Source organism: Chiloscyllium plagiosum, unplaced genomic scaffold, assembly GCF_037043375.1.
Source record: "Chiloscyllium plagiosum isolate Xiang-an unplaced genomic scaffold, Cpla_swu_hap1 HiC_scaffold_24, whole genome shotgun sequence".
Lineage (NCBI taxonomy): Eukaryota > Metazoa > Chordata > Chondrichthyes > Orectolobiformes > Hemiscylliidae > Chiloscyllium > Chiloscyllium plagiosum.
Window position 1 is genome coordinate 35,924,658 of NW_028270162.1, and position 24,584 is coordinate 35,949,241.

Sequence of the window (24,584 nt, forward strand, 5' to 3'; positions counted from 1 at the left end):
CAAACATTGCTATTTCATCTGAAAGGAAGATTTAGAATTTTGGTGTTGATCTGGAAGAAGGTAAAAGGCAAGCGGTGAAGTTCCCACTCTTGCAAGGAAAGTGCAATGGGAAGGGGATGTGGTATCAGATTTGATTGAAAAGTGAAACAGGATCTTTGAAGGAACTGTCTCTCTGCGCTGGTGAAAGGGGAGGACAGGGAAGATATCTTTGCTGGTGACATTACGTCAAAGGTGGAGGATGATCAGCTGAATACAGACTGGTTATTGGAAGGCAAAGTCCATGAGAATCATATCATAGTCGCAAGAGGTAAGAAAGTTGTGAGAGAAGTGCAGGAAATGAATCAGACACAGTGGTGGAGGACAAAGGAACACTGATGTGAAAAATTACATCAAATGGATGTAACAGGCATGGAGAAACTGGGGAAATGGAATGATCCTTATCGGAAGCAAGTTGAGAGGAAACATTAACAAAGAAGTTGTGGGCATCAGTGGACTTATAATAAATATTCATTGATAGCCCATCACCAGAAATGGAGACAGAAGTCAAAGAAGTTAAGGGAAGAGTTGGAAATGGACCAGATGAAAATGGAAGCAAAATTGACAAAGCTTTCTAGTTCAAGGTGAGAACAGAAAATGGGATAGGTACAGTCAATATACTGGAAAAAGAGGCAAAGGTGATTCCTCCACCCCTGGCAGTTCTGCTCCATGGAGCGTTCCACATATCCCACAAAAAAAGAGACAGCTATGACCCCATGAGGGTCATGTTTTCCACAGAAAACACATTCATTTGGAATAAGTGAATGGAAATAAAATGGAAAGTTATTCAATGTGAGCATAAAGACAACCAACCAGAGAAGGCTGGTGGTAGATGGAAACTGGTTGGGCTCTATTCTATAGTTTAGGTATTATCTTGATGGAATAGCTTTCAGTTAAGTGAAAGATAAGAATGAAGATGACACAGTAAAAGAATTGCATGGTAATCTATTGGAATTGTTTGAATTCCACTTTCTATTTTATCCCATGGTAATTTGCAGTTATTGATTTAATCTGTTTGCAGCATGATCTTTAAAATCATCATAAAAGACTTTTAGAATGATGAATTGAGAAACCCTGTAGCACATTAAGAAGAATCAGAAACATGAATACACACTTTTGGCTGATTAAGTCATCCAAAGCCAAGTATACATAAAACTGTTTTGTAAAATCTCAGTTTTCTTCTCTCAATCACTTTCTTATAACACCTGGAAAAGATGAAACTTTCCACGGTAATTTGCCATTAATACTTTCACCAATCATTAGACTAGTGTCAATGATTTAAGTTACTATTTTTAAATGCATTAGCTCAAGATTTTATTGTGAGAGAAAACAAGAGAACCATTGTTCTGTATCAGAACGTATTACTACTCAAATGAGAATTAAATAAAGTTTACTCCAATTCCCACATACAATTTAAATTTTAGCCTATGAAACACTTCTTGCATTTGCTTTGCAGTTGTTCTCTGCACTTAACCTATTCCGACAAGATACACTGCCAAAATTTGCCAAAAATCTGGAGGCTGCACCTTCTGAACCCAGCATGACTTCTAGCTAGAAGGAAAAGAGCAGCAGATACATGGGAACACCACCACCTGCCACTTCCCTCCAAGCCACTCACCATCCTGACTTGGACGGCACAGTAGCTCAGTGGTTAGCATGGCTAGTGCCATGGATCCTGGTTCGATTCTACCCTCAGGCAACTGTCTGTGTGGAGTTTGCACATTCTCCACGTGTCTGTGTTAGTTTCCTCCAGATGCTCCGGTTTCCTCCCACACAGTCCTAAGATGTGCAGGTTAGGGGAATTGGCCATGCTAAATTGACCAGTATTCAGGCATGTGTTGGTTAGATGCATTAGTCAGGGGAAATGTAGAGTAACAGGGTACGGGAATGGGTCTGGGTGGGTTACTCTTCGGAGGGTCGGCATGGACTTGTTGGGCCAAATGGCCTGTTTCTGCACTGTAGGGATTCTACGATTTCGCTGTTCCTGTACTGCCACCAGGTCAAAATCCTGGAACTCCATCCTAGGATCGACGTATAGCACAGACTGCAGTGATTCAAAAGAGCAGCTCTCTACCAACTTCTAGCAAGTAAGGTTTGGCAATAACTGGTGGCCCAGCCAGCAACACCCACATCCCACAAGTAAATAAAAGCAAATCACAACCTGTAAAATACTTCATAGCTATCACTAAAAGGACTGAAGTGTAGCAAAACTTCATATTACATCAGCTACCTTCCTAAGCTTTAGTTACTTATTTCTATTAGTACATTCATCAAATGGGTCATGTCTTCACTCAAGAGGATATAAATGCAGAATTCGGGATTGTGGGCTGTGAAATCCTTGATATTACACTGGAGCTGTAAAGAACTTTAGGGTGTAGGTTTGGTCGCTGAGCTGTAGGTTTGATATCCAGACGTTTCATTACCTGGCTAGGTAACATCATCAGTGGCGACCTCCAAGTGAAGTGAAGCTGTTGTCTCCTGTTTTCTATTTATATGTTTGTCCTGGATGGGGTTCCTGGGGTTTGTGATGATGTCATTTCCTGTTCGTTTTCTGAGGGGTTGAGAGATGGTATCTAGATCTATGTGTTTTTTTTATGGCGTTGTGCTTGGAGTACCAGGCCTCTAGGAATTCTCTGGCATGTCTTTGCTTAGTCTGTCCCAGGATAGATGTGTTGTACCAGTCGAAATGGTGGGTTTTTTTCCCTCCGTGTGCAGGACTAAGAGGGAGAGAGGGTCGTGTCTTTTTGTGGCGAGCTGGTGTTCGTGTATCCTGGTGGCTAACTTTCTTCCTGTTTGCCCCACGTAGTGTTTCTGGCAGTCTTTGCATGGAATTTTGTAGACGACGTTGGTTTTGTCCATGGGATGTACTGGGTCTTTCAAGTTTGTTAGTTTTTGTTTGAGAGTGTTGGTGGGTTTGTGTGCTACTAGGATTCCAAGGGGTCTTAGTAATCTGGCTGTCATTTCTGAAACTTCTTTGATGTATGGTAAGGTAGTTAGGGTTTCTGGCTGTATTTGGTCTGCTTGTCGTGGTTTGTTCTTGAGGAATCTGCGGACTGTATTTTTTGAGTATCCGTTCTTCTTGAATACATTGTATAGGTGGTTCTCCTCTGTTTTCCGAAGTTCGTCTGTGCTGCAGTGTGATGTGGCTCGTTGGAATAGTGTTCTGATACAGCTTTGTTTGTGTGTGTTGGGATGCTTGCTGGTGTAGTTAAGTATTTGGTCAGTGTTTGTCGGTTTTCTGGAGACGCAGGTTTGTAGTTGTTTCGACTGTGATGTCCAGGAATGCGAGTTTGTTGTCAGTTTCTTCCTCCTTGGTGACTAACACACACCCCAACCACCATCAATCAGATTACCAACGAAAACAACATGAAGCTAGTGGACCTGTGCGTCATCACCCACTTCACCTTCAACAACATAATCTATAAACAAACCAACGGCACACCCATGGGATCTCCGCTATCAGGATTCATAGCAGAAGCGGTAATGCAAAGACTAGAACAAACAGCCCGATCAACCATCAAACCAAAAATCTGGGTCCGCCACGTAGATGACACCTTTGTCATCACAAAACGAAACAAGATAGCAGAGACATTTAACATCATCAACAACACCCTCACAGGCATAAAGTTCACCAAGGAGGAAGAAACCGACAACAAACTCACATTCCTGGACGTCACAGTCGAAAGAAAGGACAACAGAGAATTACAAACCTGCGTATACAGAAAACCGACAAACACTGACCAAATACTGAACTACACCAGCAACCATCCTAACACACACAAATGAACACTATTCCAATGAGCCACCACACACTGCAGCACAGACAAACTTTGGAAAACAGGGGAGAACCACCTATACAACGTATTCAAGAAGAACAGATACTCAAAAAATACAGTCCGCAGATTCCTCAAGAACAAACCACGACAAGCAGACCAAACACAGCCAGAAACCCTAACCACCTTACCATACATTAAACAAGTTTCAGAAATGACAGCCAGACTACTAAGACCCCTCGGAATCCTAGTAGCACACAAACCCACCAACACTCTCAGACAAAAACTAACAAACTTTGGGCGGCACAGTGGTTAGCACTGCTGCCTCACAGCGCCAGAGACCTGGGTTCAAATCCCGCCTCAGGCAACTATCTGTGTGGAGTTTGCACATTCTCCCCGTGTCTGCATGGGTTTCCTCCGGGTGCTCCGGTTTCTTCCCAAGTCCAAAAATGTGCAGGTTAGGTTAATTGGCCATGCTATATTGCCTGTAGTGTTAGGTGAAGTGGTAAATGTCGGGGAATAGGTCTGGGTGGGTTGCTCTTCGGAGGGTCGGTGTGGACTTGTTGGGCCGGAGGGCCTGTTTCCACAATGTAAGTAATCTAATCTAATCTAATCTTAAAAGACCCAGTACAACTCATAGACAAAATCAACGTTATCTACAAACTTCCATGCAAGAACTGCCACAAACACTACGTAGGACAAACAAAGTTAGCCACCAGGATACACGAACACCAGCTAGCCACAAAAAGACACGATCCTCTCTCCCTCGTAACCCTACACACGGAGGAAAAAAAACACCATTTTGACTGGTACAACACAGGCTAAGCAAAGACATGCCAGAGAATTCCTAGAGGCATGGCACTCCAGCCACAACACCATAAACAAACACAGATCTAGATACCATCTATCAACCCCTCAGAAAATGAACAGGAAATGACATCCCCACAAACCCCAGGAACCCCATCCAGGACAAACATATAAATAGAAAGCAGGAGACAACAACTTCACTTCACTTGGAGGTCACCACTGATGATGTTACCTAGCTAGGTAATGAAACGTCTGGAAATCAAACCTATAGCTCAGCGAGCAAACCTACACCCTAAACCTCAACCTGAGCTACAAACCTTCACAAACCTTGCTGTAAAGAACTTTTGTAGGGTATAACTGGAGGACTGTTTGCAGTTTGGTCACCACATAAAAGGATGTGACTGCACTAGAGGGTGATTCACCAGGATGATTGCATGGGATGAAGGGCTTTAGTTGTGAAGAGAGGCTAAATAAACTTGGTTTGTTTAGTTGGAGCAGAGAAGGTCAAGGGGCATCTGACAGGTATACAAGTGAGGGGATAGAAAGCAGCTGTTCCCCTTAGTTAAAGAGGGCACTATTTTAAGGTGAAAGGCCGAAGGGTTAGAGGGGAATGAGGAAAATGTTTTCATCCAGAGGCTGGTGTGGGTCTAGAATGCACTACCTTTAAAAGGTAGGAGAGGCAAATCCCCTCACAACCTTTAAAAAGTACTCGGATGAGCACTTAAAATGTCATAACATTCAAGGCTATGGGCAAATTTCTGGAAAGAGGGCTAGTGTAGATTTAGTGCAGTTTCTTTTGCAGTATAGATTCAATGGGCCAAAGATTCTATGGTGCATTTTAAAGAAACTAATTTGCAGAACAATGAGGGGAAAAAAATTGGGTTAACAGACTAAATTGAATGATTTTAAAAAAATAAGTACAGAAACAAATAGGCCACTTGGCCCTTTGAGCATGCTCCGCTATTCATTATGATCATGACTGATCAACAAAACCAATAGCCGTTTCCTGTTTTTCTTCCATATCACAGAGTCTTAGAAGCATGGAAACAGACCCTTCAATCCAATTCGGTGGCACCAACCAGGCATCCCAATCTAACCTAGTCCCATTTGCCAACATTTGGCCCATATCCCTCTCAAATCCTTCCTATTTTTATACCCTTTCAGATACCTTTTAAATGTTCACCTCCACCACTTCCTCTGGCAGCTCGTTCAATACATTCACCACCTTCTGCCTGAAAAAGTTATCCCTCAAGTCCTTTATAAGTCTTTCCCCTCTCACCTTAAACTATGCCTTTTATTCCTTTAGCCCCCAAGTGCCGTATCCAACTCCTTCTTGAAAGCAAACAATGTTTTGGCCTTGACTGCTTTCTGTGGTAGCAAATTCCACAGGCTCACCACCCTCTGAATGAAGAAACTTCTTATCTCAATCCTAAATTATTTACCTCTTAGACTGTGATCTCTGCCACCTGAACATCCTTTCTGTGCCTACCTTCTCCAGTTCTGTTAGAAATCTACAGGTTGCTATGAGATTCCACCTTATTTTTCTAAACTCTCAGAATCACCATAAGAGCAAAAGACATAGGAGCAGAAATTAGGGCATTCAACCCCTCGAGTCTGTTCTGCCATTCAATCATGGCTGATAAGTTTCTCAACCCCATTCTCCCACTTTCTTCCCCTAATACTTGATCCCCATGATACCAAGAACCTATCGATCTCAGTATTAAATACACTCAATGACCTGGCCTCCACAGCCTTCTATGGCAATGAATTCCTCGGATTCACCACTCTCTGGTTGAAGACATTTCTCCTTATCTCCGTTCCAAAATGGTCTTCCCTTTACTCTAAGGCAATGCCCTTGGGTCCTAGTCTCTCCTACCAATGGAGACCTTTTCTCAACATCTTTGTCCAGACCATTCACTATTCTGTATGTTTCAACTTGATTCCCTCTCATCCTTATAATCTCCATCAAGTACAGACCCAGAGTCCTCAAACGTTCCTCATATGATAAGCATTTCATTCCTGGGACCATTCTCATGAACCTCCCCTGAACACGCTCCAAGACCAGCAGATCCTTCCTGAGATATAGAGCCCAAAACTGCATACAATACTCCAATCACAGAATCGCTACAGTGCTGAAATAGACCATAACCACACCTTTAGCAGAGCTTATCTACTTAATCTACACATCCCTGGATGCTGCAGGACAATTTAGCATAACCAATCCGTCTAACCTGAACATCTTTGGCCTGCCAGAAGAAACCATAACACCCAAAGGAAATCCACAAAGACACTGGGAGAATCTGCAAACTCTACACAGTCACCCAAAGCTTGGATCAAACCCAGAATCCTGGTGCTGTGAGACAGCAGATCTAACCAGTAAGTCACTGTGCTACCCAGCAAATACAGTTCTAACTGATTCAACCATTCATACATCAGTCTCACCATGCTAGGATTCGAAGCTGGCACGAGCTTGAAAAACTCAATGGCCATATAAACTTCTAATTGAATAATCACAACTGGAATGAAATGTTCAAATAACATGGGACTTGTCGCCACTGTCTACACTTTTACATCAGCATTTTTAAAATTTGAAGTTAGGCTTAATGATATGTCCAGGAACAGTCCTTCTATTGTATCATCTTCTAATGACTGTGCTGTAATTTGTTCAGGTACAAAGTGTTTCATACCTCTATCATATAATTTAACAGACCAAGATACAACTCAAATCGTCAATGTTTCACACACTTCTGCCTTACTTGAAGATTATTTAGCTTCTAAAACATATAGCACAATAGATCCGCAGTTCACGCTGTGGAGATGTACAACAAAACAAATCAACCTCTATACTTGCAACACAATAAAATCTAAACCTTTGAAGGCTCCCCATTATTTACCTCAATGATTCCAAGCCACCAACTCACCTTCTCAAAAAATTCAAACTTGTCAGATCTTGTCACACCTGTGACAAAATGGCACTGATTATCCTTGATTAATCCTTACCTCTCCAAGTGGAGATTAATTCTTATGCTCAGAATCTTTTTCAACAGTTTACCTACCACAGCCATTAGTTTCCTGCTTTGTCTTGACCATTCTTCTTGAATTAATCGTACTACACAAGCTGTTCCCAGGCTTCTGGAACTGTACTTGTGACCAGAGAGGATTTGAAAATTAAATGACATGCCCTGCAAATCTCCTCCCTTGCCTCTTACCACAGCTTGAATCCATCTCAATCTGTCTTGTGAGATGTAAGACAATGATTGAATTAACATGTTAGAAAACACTAACTGAAGATGCAGGATAATCAATTTTAAACTATTAAAATGTGAACAGTGACATGAGGGCGATTTTCAAAAATAAATTGTGGAAAAATGGAGTGCTTAGCCACAGGTGTAGTAAATGCACTTAATAGTTCAAAAAAACAAGTGAATAAATATTTTAAGCAGGTGAAGAGTCAAGAAAAGAAACATGAAGTGCATCAGTTCCAATTTTTTTATATCAAATGGCCAGTACTAAAATCTAACATCAAAAGAAACAAGAGCTGGAGTTAGGCTATTAGGCTCTGTAAACATGCTCAGCAACACAATTACAGTTAATTTGTTACATCCAATATATTTAATTTGCTCACTATCCAAACATTTATCAGACTCTTAACATTATAAAAAGTCGTTGAGCATATCTTCTCTCCAGAATAGAAAATTCAAGATGCACAATGAAAGCATTTCTCTTCACCTCAATTCTAAAAGGCTGACGCCTTATTCTGGGACAGCATTGTATTGTCCCATTTTTTCTAGCTAATGAGAACATTTTCTTAGAATCTACCTCATCAAGTTGCTCAAAAACTTGGTGCATTTCAATTGGGTACCCTGTTTTAATTCTAAATTCCTTGCCTAATCAGTCTTCCCTCTTAAGGGGACCAGTCAAATAAACCTTTGCTGTACTGTCTTTATGGCAAGTTTTTTCTTTCTTATCTTAGTTAAGGAGATAAAAACTGCAAATACTACTCCACATGGAGGATGTAAATAGGCTGGTCAAGCAGCAGCAAATGGAATTTAATCTGGATAAGTGAAGCTTTACATTTGGGCAGGACAGAGAAGACTAGGGAATACATGAGGAATGACAGAACCCTGCGAAGCACCAAGGATCAGAAGGATATTGGTGTGAGTGACCACCAGTCCCTTAAGGTAAAGGGACAGGTGGATAGGTGGTTAAGAAGGTATATGGGATCCTTGTCTTTTATTCACTGAGACATAAAGTTTAAGAGCAGGCAGGTGATGCTGGAAATGTATAAAACACTGGTTAGGCCACAGTGTGCAGTTCTGGAATCCACATTACAGGAGGGATGTGATTGCATTGGAGAGGAAGCAGAGGAGATTTACCCGGACTGGAAATTTTCAGTTATGAAAGGAGATTAGATAGGGGCTATTTTCCTTGGAGCAGAGGAGATAGAAGGGGATGGTACAAAGGATAGATTGAGATGCATAAAATTACAAGGAGCATAGACAGTGTAGCCAGGAAGAGACTTTTCCCCTCTGTGGAGCAATCAATGACCTGGGGATAGATTTAGGCAAGAGGCAGGAGTAGAAGCGAGTAAACATCTTTTTTCACCCAGAGGGTGATGGAACCTGGAACTCACTACTGTAAGGGTAGTAGAGGCAGTAACGCTCATAGCATTTAATAAGGACTTAGATATATACTTGCGATGCCAACGTATACAACGCTGTGGGTCAAGTGCTGGAAAATGGGATTACAATAGTAAGGTAATTGTTTTGGGTCAAAGGGCCTTTTTCTGTGCTGTGGACTTGTATGACTCTATGCAACCTAACAAATGCCCTGCACTGGTGCAGTACCTCAAAACCAGCAGCCTAAGAACAAAGACCAGACTGGATTTTAGAGCCAGTTGTCTTTTTGAGTCACCCACATTTGGTCAAGGGTTACTCATACCACTTGGAGTAGGGAAAACCTAATAAAAAGGAACAGGAATAACTAGTCCACAAGCGATACACTAATGCAGAACCTAGCCTAATAAGCCAGCAAATTATTTTGGTCACCTCATAACAATTAAAATTAACATATGGTAGTTTAAAAACATCCTATTTTGAACGCCACCAATTTTTAGATAGCTGGATTTGAGAGATTACCAGTACAATTGTATTAAGACTTAACTATTATACTTCAGTCTCTTTGTAACGAAAGCTAACATACCATTTACGTTGTTAATTGCTCACTGTGTCAATATATTAATTTTGAGATTTGTGTACAAGGATAGTCAGTTAGAACCATCTATATGCAAACACTTCCCAGTTTCCCATCCTTCACAACATTTTGCTTCACTTTGTTAAAAATCAAATTGATTCGCTTCACACTTCAGCATATACGATAAAATGCCCATGTCCTTGCCCAGTTGTCCATTCTGTCTCTCTCACTACGTAATCTTTTTGCATCCTCCTTACTTGTTTTCTCACCTAATTTATCAACAACTAACTTGTAATGTATTGCAATTTGGATTGGTGACTAAGGTATGAGAGGCGTGGTCTAAGTAATGATCTTTATAGTATCCTACTTATTATAGCTCTGTCAACCTGAAGATGCCACAGAAAGCAGAGAAATGTAGTCCCATTTATTCTGTTTTTTTCAATCTTCATGCAATGCTAATAATTTACCTCCAATCCCATGAGTTGTAATCTTGTGTAATAACTAGTGCAGCACCTTATTAAACAGTTTGACAATCCAAAATGGACAACATTCACAGAGGTTTGTAGATACAGTATGTAGATAGGCCAACAAGAGGCAAGGCGACATTGGATTTGGTACTGGGTAATGAACCAGGCCAGGTGTTAGATAGATGAGCACTTTGGTGATAGTGACCACAATTCAGTTACGCTTACTTTAGCAATGGAAAGGGATAGCTATATACCGCAGGGTAAGAGGTGTAGCTGGGGGAAAGGCAATTATGATGTGATTGTGTAAGATTTAGGATGCATAAGATGGGCACAACTGAAATGTGGAGCTTGTTCAAGGAACAGTTACTGCATGTCTTTGATAAATCTTTACTTGTCAGGCAGAGAGGAAGTGGTAGAGCGAGGGAGCGTGGTTTACTCAAGAAGTTGAATCTCTTGTCAAGAGGAATAAAGAGGCTTATGTAAAGATGAAATGTAAAGGCTCAATTAGGGCACTTGAGAGTTACAAGTTAGCCAGGAAGGACCTAAAAAGAGAGCTAAGAAGAGCCAGGAGGGGACATGAGAAGTCTTTGGCAGGTAGGATCAAGAAATACCTTGAGAAAGTTTTAGGGTTTGTCAATTATAAACGAATAACTCAAGAAAGATTAGGGACAGTCAAGAACAGTAATGGAAGTTGTGCATGGAGTCTGGGGAGATAGGAGAGGTGCTAAATGAATTTTTTCGTCAGTATTCGCATTGGAAAAAGACAATGAGAGAATACTGAGATACAGGGTATTGGACTAGATGGGATTCAGGTTCATAAGGAGGAGTTGTTAGCAATTCTGGAAAGTGTGAAAATAGATAAGATCCCTGGGCTGGAGGGGATATATCCTAGGGTTCTCTGGGAAGCCAGGGAGGAGATCGTAGAACCTTTGATTGTAGAACCAAAGGAATAGTGCCAGAAGACTGCAGGATAGCAAATGTTGTCCCCTTGTTCATAAGGAGGAGTAGAGACAACCCTGGTAAAGTATAGACCAGTGAGCTTTTGGAAAGGATGACAAGAGACAGGATTTATAACCATCTAGAAAGGTATAATTTGATTAGGGATAGTCAACAAGGTTTTGTGTAGGATAGGTCGTGCATCACAAACCTTACTGAATTCTTCAAGGTGACCAAACAGGCAGATGAGGGTAAAGCGGTTGATGTTGTGTGTATGGATTTCAGTAAAGTGTTTGATAAGGTTCCCCACACTAGGCTATTGCAGAAAATACAGAGGCATGGGATTGTGGGTGATTTAACGCTTGGGATCAGAAATTGGCAAACTGAAAGAAGACAGAGGGTGCTGGTTGATGGGAAATGTTCATCCTGGAGTTCAGTTCGTGTTGTACCGCAAGCATTTGTTGTGGGACCACTGCTGTTTGCCATTTTATAAATGATCTGGATGAGGGCATAGAAGGATGGGTAAATCTGGAGATGGGGTCGGTAGAGTTGTGGATAGTGCAGAAGGATGTTGTAAGTTACAGAGGAACATAGTTAAGCTGCAGAGCTGGACTGAGAGATGGAAAATAGCGTTTAATATGGAAAGGTGTGAGGTGATTCACTTTGGAAGGAGTAACAGGAATACAGAGCCAATGGTAAGATTCTTGGTAGTGTGGATGAGCAGAGAGAGATCTCGGTGTCCATGCATATAGATCCCTGGAAGTTGCTAACCAGGTTGATACTGTTATTAAGATGGCGTATGGTGTGTTAGTTTTCATTAGTAGCGTTTCGAGTTTCGGAACCATAAGGTCATGATGCAACTGTACAAAACTCTGGTGCGGCCGCATTTGGAGTATTGCATGCGGTTCAGGTTACCACATTATAGGAAGGATGTGGAAGCCTTGGAAAGGGTTCAAAGGTTATTTACTAGGATGTTGCCTGGTATAGAGGGAAAGTCTTACGAAGAAAGGTTGAGGGACCTGTGGCTGTTTTCGTTAGAGAGTTGACTTAATTGAGACATACAAGGTAAGAGGGTTAGATCGGATGGACAGTGAGAGCCTTTTTTCCCAGGATGGTGATGGTGATGGCTAGCACAAGGGGGCATAGCTTCAAATTGAGGGGTGATAGATATAGGACAGATGTCAGAGGTTTCTTTACTCAGAGAGTAGTAAGGCATGGAACACACTGCCTGCAGCAGTTATAAACTTGCCAACTTTACAGGCATTTAAAATGGTCAGTGGATAGCCATATGGACGAGAATGAATGGAATAGTGTAGGTTAGATGGGCTTCGGATTGGTTTCACAGGGCGGCGAAACATCGAGAGCCGAAGGGCCTGTACTGCGTTGTAATGTTCGATGTTCTGTGCATTCACAGCACCGATCATATGTGCTAAATTTGTCCTTTCGCTACAGTTCATGTATACAGTTCATTCAGTATTAACATTATGACCACAAAGAAACTGAAGTTGAACAATCATGCATTATCTGACAGCACACTGCATTCCTTGACTTAAGAAAAGTGACGCCTTTTGGCGTCAGACTGAAAATCTTTGCCAGACCTTCCCTTGACTCAAGTACCTTAGATCAGCTTGGTGGGTTAGTTCACCGTAGGCAGCATTGCGTCCATCGAGTAAGGATTTAAACAAATGGTGCTGAAAGACTTTTGCTCAAGTTGTCTCAACAACAACTTTCATTCCGTGAGCAAACTCCATAACTTTACTCACTAATGCTTGCTGGTGTATTATAGAGTGGTAATTAATAAAATGGGGGAAGAATTAGAATCATTTATCCAAAATGCAACCAAGCCTGCATTTGGGGCGAGCATGGCTAATGCACCTTCAGTTGTGATAAAGCAGTTGCTTGATTGGAATGTTTTTCTCAAATATATTATTTGAATTCATTGTAGATATCCTCATCCTTGTTAGTCATAAAGTACGTGTTCTCTATAAGGGTGAGAAGATCCTGGTTAATTAGCTGCTTAAAAGCCATACGCACAAAAATTGGTATGGCTTTCCCACTTGCATAGATGTTCAATTCTACGTCAATCATTGCACGTAGCAACATGAAGCACTACTGGTGTACACAATTTAATTGCGCAAGAATATTTATTATTTTGGATTTCCACAGAATATTTGACGTGATTTATATTTGATAATTTCAATTTCTACAAATGAACAGAAAATATCCCCATTCACATTAAGGATTGGGAACAAGAAGTAAGAGATTTATAGTAATTAATAAAAGAAGGAAAAGAAATGAACAAAATCTCTCTTTCGTTCAATATGTGGTTAGGATCTGGTATGCATAGCCAGTGAGTGAAAGGCGGCAGGTTCATTTGGCATTCAGAGGGCAATTCGACAGTTATTTGGAAAGGAACAACATTCAGGGTTACGGTGAGAAGACAGAAGAATAGCTCAAAGGTAAAAGGTGTGGTGGTGGAGGGTTGTTTGTCAGACTGGAGGCTTGTGATCAGTGGAGTGCCACAAGGATCGGTGCTGGGTCCTCTACTTTTTGTCATTTACATAAATGATTTGGATGCGAGCATAAGAGGTACAGTTAGTAAATTTGCAGATGACACCAAAATTGGAGGTGTAGTGGACAGTGAAGGGGGTTACCTCAGATTACAACAGGATCTAGACCAGATGGGCCAATGGGCTGAGAAATGGCAGATGGAGTTTAATTCAGATAAATGTGAGGTGCTGCATTTTGGGTAAGCAAATCTTAGCAGGACTTATACACTTAATGGTAAGGTCCTAGGGAGTGTTGCTGAACAAAGAGATCTTGGAGTGCAGTGGAGTTGCAGGTAGATAAGATAGTAAAGAAGGCGTTTGGTATGCTTTCCTTTATTGGTCAGAGTATTGAGTACAGGAGTTGGGAGGTCATGTTGCGGCTGTACAGTACATTGGTTAGGCCACTGTTGTAATATTGCATGCAATTCTGGTCTCCTTCCTATCGGAAAGATGTTGTGAAACTTGAAAGGGTTCAGAAAAGATTTACAAGGATGTTGCCAGGGTTGGAGGATTTGAGCTATAGGGAGAGGCTGAACAGACTGAGGCTGTTTTTCCTGGAGCGTCGGAGGCTGAGGGGTGACCTTATAGAGGTTTACAAAATTATGAGGGGCATGGATAGGGTAAATAGAAAAAGTCTTTTCCCTGGGGTCAGGGAGTCCAGAACTAGAAGGCATAGGTTTAGGGTGAGAGGGGAAGATATAAAAGAGATCTGAGGGGCAACTTTTTCACACATGTATGGAATGAGCTGCCAGAGGAGGTGGTGGAGGCTGGTACAATTGCAACATTTAAAAGGCATTTGGATGGGTATATGAATAGGAAGGGTTTGGAGGGATATGGGCCAGTTGCTGGCAGGTAGGACTAGATTGGGTTGGGATATCTGGTCGGATATCTACCTCCACCACTTCCTCTGGCACCTCATTCCATATACGTACCACCCTCTGCGTGAAGTTGCCCCTTAGGTCCCGTTTAAATTTTCCCCCCTCACCCTAAACCCATGCCCTCTAGTTCTGGACTCCCCTACCCTGGGAAAAGCCCTTGCCTATTTATCTACCCATGCCCCCCACAATTTAATAAACCTCTATGGTCACTCCTCAGCCTTCAACACGCCAGAGAAACCAGCGCCAGCTTATTCAGCCTATGCATATAGCTTAAATCCTCCAACCCTGGCAACATCCTTGTAAATCTTTTCTGAACCCTTTCAAGTTTCACAACATCCTTCCGATAAGAGGGAGACTAGAAAATGCATACAATATTCCAAAAGTGGCCTAACCAATGTTCTGTACAGCCACAACATGACCTCCCAGCTCCTATACTCAATGCTCTGATCAATAAAGGAAAGCATACCAAATGTTTGCTTCACTATCCAACCACCTACAACTCCACTTTAGATTACTTAGTGTGGAAACAGGCCCTTCGGCCCAACAAGTCCACACCGACCCGCCGAAGCGCAACCCACCCAGACCCATTTCCCTACATTTACCCCTTCACCCAACTACGGGCAATTTAGCATGGCCAATTCACCTAACCTGCACATTTTTGGATTGTGGGAGGAAACCAGAGCATCCGGAGGAAACCCACACAGACACAGGGAGAATGTGCAAAATCCACACAGAGAGTCGCCTGAGGCAGGAACTGAACCCAGGTCTCTGACGTTGTGAGGCAGCAATGCTAACCACTGTGCCACCGTGCCGCCCACTTTCAAGGAGCTATGAATCTGCACTCCAAGCAACATTCCCCAGGATCTTACTACTAAGTGCAGAAGTCCTGCCCTGATTTGCCTTTCCAAAATGCAGCAGCTCACATTTATCGAAACTAAACTCCATCTGCCACTCCTCAGTACATTGGCCCATCTGATCAAGATCCCGTTGTACTGAGGTAACCTTCTTTGTTGTCCACTCCACCTCCAATTTTAGTATCATCTGCAAACTTACTGACTATACCTCCTACGTTTACATCTAAATCATTTACATAAATGATGAAAAGCAGTGGACCCAGCACCGATCCTTGTAGCACATCACTGGTCACAGGCCCCCTGCCTGAAAGGCAACTCTCCGCCACCACCCTCTGTATTCTACCTTCGAGCTAGTTCTGTATCCAAATGGCTAGTTCTCACTGTATTTTATGTGATCTAACCTTGCTAACCAGTCTACCAGGAAGAACCTTGTCGAACACCTTACTGAAGCCATATAGATCATGCCCGCCACTCTGCCCTCATCAATCCTCTTTATTACTTCATCAAAAAACAAATTAGTGATTTATGATCTGGGGAGAAGAAGCTGAGGAGTCAGGAGATAGAAATCTGAGTTTCAAGACTTCAGAACTCAAGAACGTCAGAACCAAGAGAGTTTCAATCAGAGATGTGTTGCCTTTATTGAACTGAGAATTGACAAATGTTGGATAGTTGAGGGAAGATGTGAAAGGAAATTCTTGCTGGAACTAAGTGGAAGGTCCGAGAAATCTCAATCCTTATACAAAACTTTAAAACAGTATTCAGACCAAATGTCTAATCTTGCAATTTCTGATACTGTACATGTCTGATTTGAGCTTTTGGGGGTGCAAGTTAATTGGTGTAGAAGGAAACTCAAGAGGTTTGGTTTCAGACTACAAATAATGGTGTTCATTGTACCTTTAATATAATTAATGCAATTGCATATTAGGATAGTATGTGTTTGATTATTTTGTGAAGTAAAATGCTTTAGTTTTAATCCATGTACCTTGTGGCTTCAATCTTCGCAACTATCCGGAGTCTTTGGATTTCAAAATCTCCAAGATCATTATAACTTCTTTAAATTATGAATGTGCGTTCTGCCTGTATCTTTTACTGTGAACTGCTCCATGATCAGCAAAGCTAACTTTTTGAAAAATAAGCAAATTCTTTTCCATTTTGGCAAAATTAACAATCTGGAAAAATTGGATCTATTTCGCATTAGAAACTGATGTAACTGAATTGGAATCAATCTTAGCAAAAGTCCTTTTCACTTGTCAATTGCTTCACTTGGCAATTAAACCTTTTCAATTTTAGGAACCTGTTTGTTTTGCAAAGCTCCATTCACATGAGTAATTTTGCAACTTTGTACAATGGGTATCAGTTGATCTTCAAAGATGGTTCATATATTTATTTCCAACACAATACTTATCTCAGCATACTGGATTAATTAATTTGGCACATAATCACTAGTGTCCCATTTCCTTTGTGATTATCAAAGTGATGTCACAACTAAACATTGTGATTCAAAATGCTATTCTGAACAGGCATGTCTAAAGGACAAAAGAACCAGATTTTGGTTTCATTAAACTTGTATATAATTAACAGATTCTTGTCTCAAACAAACGTGTTTATTCCCTCATCATACATTTTGCTAAAAAGTTGACTTCCCTTATCAGGATGTGGCTCTTGTGAGCTAAAATGCAACTTTATTTAGTGAATGGAATGCAACATTGAAAGTACAAGTGTTTTTTCCACAATAATATTAGTCTGAAAATAGTATCAAGCTGGCTTTAAATTCCTGTTATGTCTAATAAACAGATAAGTACCATATTATAAGATAATCTCTTTCAGGCTCAAACAAATATTTAAAAATATTGTAAGCACACGAAAGAAAATGTTAAATCAACGTATACAATTGCTCCAAATACTTTGCTCAGTTATTACGAACAGCTTTCGGAAATTAAAACAAAGCATTTCAAAGTTATGATAATCCTTTCTCAGTTCTTTAATGAATTTATTCATAACATAATGCTTAAAACGCAAGCATTTTTTGTAAGAGTTACTTGGCAGTATGGATGAACTAGTCAACATCTGGTACATATATTAATGACCAAACCACCTTCAGTATCATCAAGTTGTTAATTAAGCCTGTTTCAAAGACAAAGACAATGTTGAACATCTTAAACATCAATTCCATTTAAAGCACACCAGTTTACATCCTAAAGAGATCTTGCAAACCCAGCATCCGCTAAATGCTGGAAATGGTGTACTTCTGCACTGTTACAGAAGTAATTACCAGTTCAATTAGGTCTCACACATCACTATCATTCTTATGAAGAATGAGTTTTTATTTTGATCACTGCTTCCGGAGAATTCACATTTAGGTTATGGAAGATATAATTGCAACCTTGTCATTTTAAATGGAGTGTCTATCACACCAAGTATTGAGTAAATTCACCTTAATCTGCACTAAATATTTTGATCATATTGCTGCCTATTGTGCAAGATTATTCAGATTCTGAGTAGCAAAGTGTGAACAGTTAATCAGAATAAAACATACTGAAGCTTTCAAGGATAGTGCACCCTTGAAAGATCGGTTCTGTGGATACATCAAAATTGGGTGTCTCCCCAAAAACAACAAAAGCAAAACAGCCATACCATGAAACACAGAAATTGTCTCTTTCTAATTACAGGCTGGCTGCTCAAAAACCTATCTGAAACACCAGTAAATTAAGCTTTTCTGACTCAAAATAGCCTGGGTGTTTGGCTCGTAACAACATGTTCATTTTCTTCCAACAGCCTTTTCCCTTTGAAGGCATAGTGTTGATAGAATGAACCAGACAGGAATATGGTGGCCATGTACATAGTTAACTGCAAACAGCTACAAAGCTACTGCAGAATTTTGTCCACTACAGTAACAGATCATTCTGACAGTATCCAGGATCTCAGCAGGTTCTGCAAAATTCTGAAAACAATGCAAGAGAAAAAAAAAAATCAGAAGAAATTTCCTTTCACCAACTCAAGGTACCTGAAAGCTCTCTGCAGCTAATTACTTATTTCTGGACAATAATGTGGGTAATTAAAAGGGTCAAATTTGCCCAGCAAATTTCCTCAACAACAAACTAACAGATAATTGTTTTTGGTATTATTGGTTGAAGGATAAATGTTGTTCACAACCATCTGAATCTCCTCTACAAGCATTATGGGATCATCTATGTCCACCAGAGTGTATGGCTGGGCCTTGGTTTAATATTGCTTGTTTAAGATGGGAAGTACTTGCATTAACAAGGTGAGGACAAGGTCAGGACTGTCCCTTACAATTGAGCTGCGCTAACAATGATTACTGTAGTGTCACAAATCTGCGACAAAAACAGAGTTCTTGAGCCACATGGAAAATATCTCACATGATCTCAGATTCCCATGTTACCGTATTCCAGTATGCTTTACTATTTTAAACAGAAAGTTGAGTTTTTAAAAAAGTATGGAGTTTATAAAATAGGGAAGTGGAGGAGCCTTTTATTCTTTGTACTACAGTAATACTAAGAACATAAAGGCTTGTTTTTATACCAAAATTCTTTTAATTCCCCTAACAGTTAACAAAAGCCCACACAAGTCCTACTGAACATACATTACTCCTTCAAAGGTGTGAGACAAGCAGTACAAGATGATACAACTGATTGCATGGCTTAGACTGTCCATCTTTCCAGCTTAATGTAGCTGGCAAGGGAAGGTCTAGAACTGATAGACCAACTCTGAAGTGCACAATAATTTTGGCACAAGTATAAGACATTTTCAATTATAACCACTCAATTACGATTTAATTACTGGCACAAATAAATTTAGTCAGGGAGAAACACCTTTTTTAAAAAGTTGAAACAGGTATTAGTTTGTAGCATAATCTTGCGTTAATTGCATTTTAGCAGTGATAATGTTAATACACTAAAATACTACAATCCTTCAGCAGTGTTGTAAGGATTCCAGGTAAAGCACAGTAATGAGATCTAATACTTGATACGGTGTCTATTTGAAATGTTTTGTTTTTGTAGCAGTGCAAGTATGCATCATGTTATCCCAAACTCAGATCGCTTCTGTAGAAAGCAGAGTTGCCCTATAGGATGAAGTAGTACAGGTCGCTTTGCTATAACGCATGTTTGGTTAGCATGAATTTGATGTAATGCGAGTGACAAATTGGGGATGCTGCTTGTAAAGTGTGAATTTTTAAAATGTGCATTGGCTGTAACACAATCACATCATCAACACTTTAAGCACTGTTTCTAAAGCATGATTTTTCTATAACACAAGAATACAACCATTGCATTATAGAAGAACTGACTGGAATGGTGCTAGTCATTGATGAGCTAACAGTTAAAAATTACTAAGTATCATACAACATTAAAGCTTGTTGCTTACATTTGACATTTCCTGAAGTACAAAATTACCAATACACTAAAAAGGTCTAGTTACAATACAGTTTCAGGAAATTTTTATTATCATTGTGCAGTTAGCTTAAAACCACAGCATAACTCAATTGTGCATAAACATCTGTAATGTCACAGTGCACAGTCAGCATTACGCTATAACATTTTCATCAATGCTAGGATTACTTCAAAAAAATTATACTTAATGTCATTTCACAATAGGTATTTTGATATATATACTACACGGGACACCAAAACAAAAACAGAAAATCTTTTGCTGACATAGGAATGAGATTTAAAGTAGAATTCAGAAAGTTCAAATGCAGGTAGACTGGGAGAATCAGGATGGTATTGGACCTCAAGAAAGAGACTTTGTGGAGTGCCTCCGAGATGGATTCTTAGAACAGCTAGTGCTGGAGCCTGCCAGGGAGAAGGCAATTCTGGATCTGGTATTGTGCAACGAACCAGAATTGATCAGGGACCTCGAAGTGAAGGAGCCATTGGGAAGTAGTGACCATAATACAATAAGCTTCAATCTGCAATTTGAGAGGGAGAGGATACAATCGGAAGTGACAATATTTCTGTTGAATAAAGGGAACTATGGAGCTATGAGGGAGGAGCTGGCCAAATTTCAACGGCGCAATACCTTAGCAGGGATGACAGTGGAGGAACAGTGGCAGATATTTCTGTGTATAATGCAGAAGATGCAGAATCAGTTCATTCCAAAAAGGAAGAAAGATCCTCGGAGGTGGCATGGGTGGCCGTGGCTGACGAGGGAAGTTAAGAAACATATAAAGTTAAAAGAGAAAAAGTATAACATAGCAAAGATAAGTGGGAAAACGGAAGACTGGGAAGCTTTTAAAGAACAACAGGGGATTACTAAGAAGGAAATACGCAGAGAAAAAAAAATGAGGTACGAAGGTAGACTGGCCAAAAATATAAAGGAGGATAGTAAGGAGGATATAAAGAAGGATGTTTTAGGTATGTGAAAGGCAAAAAAAATGGTTAAGACTAAAATCGGGCCCTTGAAGACAGAAACAGGGGAATATATTACAGGGAACAAAGAAATGGCAGAAGAATTGAATTGGTACTTCAGATCTGTGTTCACTGGGGAAGACACAAGCAATCTCCCGGAGGTGACAGTGGCTGAAGGACCTGAACTGAAGGGAATTTATATTTGCCAGGAATTGGTGTTGGAGAGACTGTTAGGTCTGAAGGTTGATAAGTCCCTGGGGCCTGATGGTCTACATCCCAGGGTACTGAAGGAGGTGGCTCGAGAAATCGTGGATGCTTTGGTGATTATTTTCCAGAGTTCGATAGATTCGGGATCAGTTCCTGTGGTTTGGAGGGGGCTAATATTGTTCCACTTTTTAAGAAAGGTGGGAGAAAGAAAGCAGGAAATTATAGACCAGTTAGTCTGACCTCTGTGGGGGGAAAGATGCTGGAGTCAATTATAAAGGATGAAATTACGACACATCTGGATAGTAGTAACAGGATCGGTCAGAGTCAGCATGGATTTATGAAGGGGAAAATCATGTTTGACTAATCTTCTGGAATTCTTTGAGGATGTAACTCTGAAGATGGACGAGGGAGATCCAGTAGATGTAGTGTACCTGGACTTTCAGAAAGCTTTTGATAAAGTCCCACATAGGAGGTTAGTGAGCAAAATTAGGGAACATGGTATTGGGGGCAAAGTACTAACTTGGATTGAAAGTTGGTTGGCTGACAGGAAACAAAGAGTAGTGATAAACGGCTCCATTTCGGAATGGCAGGCAGTGACCAGTAGGGTACTGCAGGGATCAGTGCTGGGACCGCAGCTTTTTTACAATATATATTAATGATATAGAAGATGGTATTAGTAATAACATTAGCAAATTTGCTGATGATACTAAGCTGGGTGGCAGGGTGAAATGTGATGAGGATGTTAGGAGATTACAGGGTGACCTGGACAGGTTAGGTGAGTGGTCAGATGCATGGCAGATGCAGTTTAATGTGGATAAATGTATGGTTATCCACTTTGGTGGCAAGAACAGGAAGGCAGATGGCTTCCTAAATGGAATCAATTTAGGAAAAGGGGTAGCACAAAGAGATCTGGGTGTTCTTGTACACCAGTCAATGAAAGTAAGCATGCAGGTACAGCAGGTAGTGAAGAAGGCTAATAGCATGCTGGCCTTCATAACAAGAGGGTATAGAAGCAAAGAGGTTCTTCTGCAGCTGTACAGGACCCTAGTGAGACCACACCTGGAGTATTGTGTACAGTTCTGGTCTCCAAATTGGAGGAAAGACATTCTGGCTATTGAGGGAGTGCAGCGTAGGTTCACAAGGTCAATTCCTGGAATGGCGGGACTACCTTACACTGAAAGACTGGAGCAACTGGGCTTGTATACCCTTGAGTTTAGAAGACTGAGGGGGGATCTGATTGAGACATATAAGATTATTAAAGGATTGGATACTCTGGAGGCAGGAAACACGTTTCCGCTGATGGGTGAGTGCCGAACCAGAGGACACAGCTTAAAAATACGGGGTAGACCATTTAGGACAGAGATGAGGAGACACTTCTTCACCCAGAGAGTGGTGGCTGTGTGGAATGCTCTGATCAGCCATGATCATATTGAATGGTGGTGCAGGCTCGAAGGGCAGAATGACCTACTCCTGCACCTATTGTCTATTGTCATTTTCATTTCTCTACTTGAATTAAATCCAATAGATTATATCTTTAATGCAAACATTTTTCCAGTTACATGACAACAAGATAAAATTCTTCAAAAGTCATAAAACTCAACTTTTCAAGTTCTCCATGTATCAGTAAAAATGTGCAACTGAGACATAATATTTATAGAATTCTGTAAAGCAGAAATGTCCAATCCTCTGGCAAAATTCTGCTACTTTTAGTCAATTCTCAATTTTACCCAGGCTGTGGAGCACCTCTTAACTGGTATGTTCCATTGATCATTCTGCATAGGCAATCACTTTTAAACAAAATCATTTACCTTTCAAAAACTTGCAGGCAGAATCAAATGGCTTTTTGATAGAGCTTCTAAAATTAATTATACCCACCAAAAAACAGCTTTTCTCTTTATGCTCTAGACAGGTTTAAAATTATGCTGTTCCCCGAGCTCACCCAAATCGTCCAGATTCTGACATCATTACTTCTATATTAATACAGCACTGATTAAATTGCGCATTTAATCTTACATGTTGTGGTCTCCAACTTGCCTGAATGGCTCCTATATACCAGAGTGGTTACTTATTGTTGAGATTCTGGACAGAAAAAAAAATCAGTGTAGAAGTAGAAAGGTAAAGTTGCCATAGTCCTAGTGCTGCTTTCTCATTAGAGAGAGGGAGAGATGACTCATTGTTGTTTAACCAAATAGGCAGGAAGTTGAGAAAGACATTCTTTATGTCAACCTCAGAGACATGGAGGTAAAAATTATAAGGCAGAAGATAAACAAAGGGAAACCACAGGAATAAGATGATGATGTGGAGGAGAGCAAGCGCAGACAGCAGGGAAAAGGGTGCACATGTGTGGTGGCTGTAGGGAGGAATGAAGAAGACGACTGTCAATGTGGCAAGTGAAGGGAGATGTGTTATAGAAGAATTCAGGATGGTGTAAAAACAAAAGCTTGCATGGAAAAGTAGATCGAAGAGGACCCCAAAGGCAAGTATAGGGAGGGAGAGAAAGGAGAGGAGGAGGAAAAATATAAAGGACAAAGGGAAAAGCAAAAAATGAGTTAGATGGCATGAAGAAACATTTCAGAAAGTGCACTGCAGATTGGAAATTTGATGCAGCTTTTAATCATAAGCCTGTCTAAATTGGAAGTAATTCCTCAAAACACCTGCCATTTTCCTCTTGCACTACAATGTATCATACTGCTCCAAAAAGTTAAATATTTTTACAGTTAAGAACAACCAAAACTTTGCATATATTTGCATCTTGATCATTGCAAAAGTGACAGAATCACCATTTTCCATCAGGCTTTCAGACATGTATATCCTTATAGAATATAGTTATTCTTATGAAAACCTCAACTGGTTTATTATTTGCACTTATTATCCAGCACAGAAAATAAATTCATTACAAGATTCAAAAATTCAAATCCATCTGATTATTTAAAGATTCTTTCAACACTTACATTAACAACTGATTCCTTAAATTTGATGTGCAATCTGTAGTTAGACAAAGCAATAACTGCATCCTCAGCACGTCCTATGTATTCTGTACTTTCCCCATGAAGCTCAGGAAAAGGAACCTAATGTTAAATAATGGGGAAGCAGTTATTATTCAGCATTAGCTATGAATAAACAAAATACTGCAAATTAATATTGTATCTGTTTATCTAGAAATTCACAGCCACAATCTTGGGTCAGCCATCAAATACATGGTTAGCACTCTGGTGCAGAGCAGATGGGAATGGAAAAATAACTAGCTTTTGTTGTGTAGAGTCCTTGAACTTTTGAGAGACAATAATCCAAAAATGTGGATAAAATGCTAACCTTCAATAGGTAACATGAATATGCAGAATTCAGGAATTCAATGCAACAAAAGCAGCATTTTTGATGTACGTATGTGTGCGTGGAAGGGAAGTTAGTATGAGGAGATCCTAGTTAGCGCTAGGAGATCCTGTTAGAAGATTCCTGCTGGTTGATTTTGTTTTGTCAACTGTGGTTTGCTGGTAGCACTCACAAAAGGTTGTGGG

The 24,584-nt window shown here is 40.4% G+C and overlaps 1 protein-coding gene across 14 annotated transcripts in view; it reads right to left on the minus strand.

Annotated features, from left to right (window-relative positions):
* Positions 1-24,584, minus strand: part of mtmr3 (myotubularin related protein 3) — a 138,563-nt gene that overhangs the window by 55,221 nt on the left and 58,758 nt on the right. For all 14 annotated transcript variants that reach the window (XR_015761266.1, XM_088000072.1, XM_088000073.1 and 11 more), the window contains one exon: positions 24,021-24,137. Coding sequence is in view for 13 of the 14 variants with exons in the window: in XM_088000072.1 (XP_087856198.1) it covers positions 24,021-24,137 (117 nt within the window). In the remaining variant the exon portion in view is untranslated. The remainder of the gene's footprint in view (positions 1-24,020; positions 24,138-24,584) is intronic.